This window comes from Aptenodytes forsteri, unplaced genomic scaffold, assembly GCF_000699145.1.
Source record: "Aptenodytes forsteri isolate BGI_AS27 unplaced genomic scaffold, ASM69914v1 Scaffold25, whole genome shotgun sequence".
In the NCBI taxonomy this organism is placed as follows: domain Eukaryota; kingdom Metazoa; phylum Chordata; class Aves; order Sphenisciformes; family Spheniscidae; genus Aptenodytes; species Aptenodytes forsteri.
This window is the reverse complement of record NW_008796180.1, coordinates 440,213-443,306: the sequence shown is the minus strand read 5'-3', so window position 1 is coordinate 443,306 and position 3,094 is coordinate 440,213. Positions and strand designations below refer to the sequence as shown.

General features: G+C 47.8%; 1 protein-coding gene across 1 annotated transcript in view; it reads left to right on the top strand.

The window, feature by feature from the left end:
• HOXB7 (homeobox B7) overlaps positions 1-1,975 on the top strand; it is a 4,586-nt gene extending 2,611 nt beyond the window's left edge. The window contains exons 2-3 of the mRNA XM_019474245.1: positions 924-1,086; positions 1,207-1,975. Of these exons, the coding sequence (XP_019329790.1) occupies positions 924-1,086; positions 1,207-1,297 (254 nt within the window). The 3' untranslated portion in view covers positions 1,298-1,975. The remainder of the gene's footprint in view (positions 1-923; positions 1,087-1,206) is intronic.
• Positions 1,976-3,094: the final 1,119 nt, after the last annotated feature.

Genomic DNA, 3,094 nt, shown 5'->3' with positions numbered 1-3,094 from the left:
GGGGGAAGGGAAGAAGAAGAGGAGTCCGGTGGAATGTGTGGAGAGGCCGAGGGCTGCTGTTCGCCATCCCCACCGCTCTGGGAAAGAATACATTATACTACAGATATACATAGCATTTACATAGAAAATAGAGTCAGGATCACAAACACCATATTGTAGAATTATTTCCAATCAGACTGCAGGAAATGTCGGGCGGAGGGGAGGATGAGGAGCTGGGCCCTTTCCAAGCCCCGCTCGCAGGCAGCTGGAGGGTGGCGGGGAGCCAAGGGTAGGTGTTGAGGCGCTTCTCATCCGCGCACACCCCCGCAAGAGCAGCCCGGGGGTAGCAGCCCCCCTGTCAGCCCCAGAAATCACTGCTGTGCCCCAAACATCCCCTGAAATAATTAAAGACCGGCACACACCTTCCAAGCCAGGCGCCCTGGTAACAGCTTTAAGAGAGGACAAATCGTTGGATTTGTGTAGGTAGCAGATGCCCCTCTCGCTCGACTGTATTGCTGCGTTTATTCCCCAACCATCCGAGATTTCTGGTGCCTAAATAAAAATTGAAGCAGGAGCCCAGAGCCTGAGCGCTGCTGCGAGGGCAGGAAACTTTTTGAAGTTTGTTGTTCACCCGGAGACACGCACACACAAAGAAGCGCCGCACGCTTTTCCTAGATGAAGGGAAATTAAAGCTGGGGTGGTTTGGGGGCTGAGAACAGGGAGGCTGAGGTGGGGAAAGCCTCGAGCAGAACGAGTCGATAAAAAGAAGGGCTGTCCCAGGTTGTACAGTTCCTCCGAGGATTTTGTCCCCCCGTGGGACTGCAGTGGATGGGTGCTCGCTAGGCTGCACCCAAAGGCAAAAGCAAGCGAGCAAACCAAACCAGCAGCCCCAAAAACATCTCCCCCAAACCCCCAGATGACCTAAATCTGCATTTATTTCCCAGGCACCGACAGAAAACGCGGCCGCCAGACCTACACCAGGTACCAGACCCTGGAGCTGGAGAAGGAGTTCCACTACAACCGCTACCTGACGAGGAGGAGACGCATCGAGATCGCCCACGCCCTGTGTCTCACGGAGAGACAGATCAAAATCTGGTTCCAGAACAGGCGCATGAAGTGGAAAAAAGAAAATAAAACTGCCTGCTCCCTGACGAGGAGAAGACGCATCGAGATCGCCCACGCCCTGTGTCTCACGGAGAGACAGATCAAAATCTGGTTCCAGAACAGGCGCATGAAGTGGAAAAAAGAAAATAAAACTGCCTGCTCCGGCTCCAACAGTCAGGAAAAACCAGACGCGGAGGACGACGAGGAAGAATGAAAGGGGCGAGAGGTGGATGCAGGAAACGTGGAAACCCACGCGAGAAGAAAAGGGGGGAAAAACACACAGAAAAAGACTATATATTAAAATAGATAAATGATAAGTGCATAAATAATTAAAAACCCTAGGAATGATACATTGTGTTTCCTGACACTGAAAAAAATACTACCTATATTAAAGTCTTTTTTTTTTTTTGTACAATAGAATGACTATCTACCTATTAAATGTGGCTTTAGAGTCAGAATAGACACATTTTTCTATGTGAGTCTTCCTATAGTACAAGTAATTTGTAAATCTCCGTTTGTACTTCGCTGTGTACTTTTTGGTATGAAGTAACGTGGTCGTGTTTAGCACCTTTAATTTAGAAAATGTGACCTGAAAGTCTGAATGCAAATTATACTTAGCGTATATAGTCCTGTACATAATATGAATGATTATTACGCCTTCTCCCTGTAACCTCTGTGGTTCTTTTCTCCTTGCTATGCTCTTTTGCCTGTGTATATTTTTACCTGGATTTCTTCCTTGTTCGAGTCTCTACGAAAAAAAGAAGAGGAATTAATATTGTGCTACGTAAAATGTTGTATATCGAAGTAGCAAATTATTTAATGGCGACGCGTTGCTTTTTTTTTCCCCCCCCTCCCCTTGTCTGTGATTACTATTCTTCGAAATAAAAAGGAAATCTCCAATAATCTACCATCGCGTTGGGTTCGTTCCTCTTTTTCTTATTAAAAGTAGCACACGGGCTTTTGGAATTGCTTTTTCCCATCTAAAATAAATATACTAAAAGATGCTTTTAGGTTAATGCATGCCCCGACCTATCGTCCTGAGGTTCTCTCTGGTTTTTTTAGGACAGCCACTCCTTTCCAAATCCTAGCACCTTTTCAATAGACTTGGCGAATATACTAAGATATAACTGGTATTTGGGGCTCTCGAAATGCCGGCTCGTCTCCTTTCTCCCTCCCTCTGTGTCTGCGCTGGGGCTGTTACTGAAGTAGGTAAGAGCATAAAGGAGGAATGCAAAGAAGCCAGAAACGGCCCAAATAGTCTTTCCGCCCCTTGCTTTAATTCTCTTCTTCTTGTAACTAATTTGCAGAAAACTCATCTATTTTGCCGTGCCTTCGGTATATATTTTTTTTCCCATTCTCCCTCCGCCCTTCAATTACTTTACTGCGGACTGGAACTCTTTCATTAGCACCAAATAATGTTTAGCATCAAACTCTCCACCTTCTCCCCTTCCTTCCCTCTCTGTCTCTCTGCTCTCTCGCCACCCACCACCGCAGATGACTTCATGTCCTAAGCGAAGGCGCGCAGGGCATCCTTTAGCAGGTTTTAGCGAAAATAAGATGCCACGTCAAGCATCTGCGCGCCCACGTCTATAATACAGATTTGCAGTATATGCTGCATATACTAATTACGGCAAGCCCATTATTGAAGGCAGAAGCTATTACGGCTTTTCCACACCGAAATTACTTGAAGGGAAGGGAAAATAGAGGGAAATTTCCCTTTTTCCTTGGCGAAATCCCTTGGTGCGATCTCTTTGCAGGAGCGCTCTGTGCGTAGCGGGGATGGGGGGGGAAAAAAAAAAGGCAGCGGTTCCAGAAATTTCCCCCCACCACCACCTTCCCCGGCCCCGCTCCTGGACCGCAGTGGCCCGGCTGGCTGTCCCCCCCCTGGCACCGACCTCTGCGGCCGGGGGCGGGGGGGGAAGCAGGAATTGAGGAGAATTCCGTGAAAAAAAAGGCAAAGCAAGTCACGCCGACGCTTTAATATGCTAAAGCCAGGGCAGCGGTTTACCGG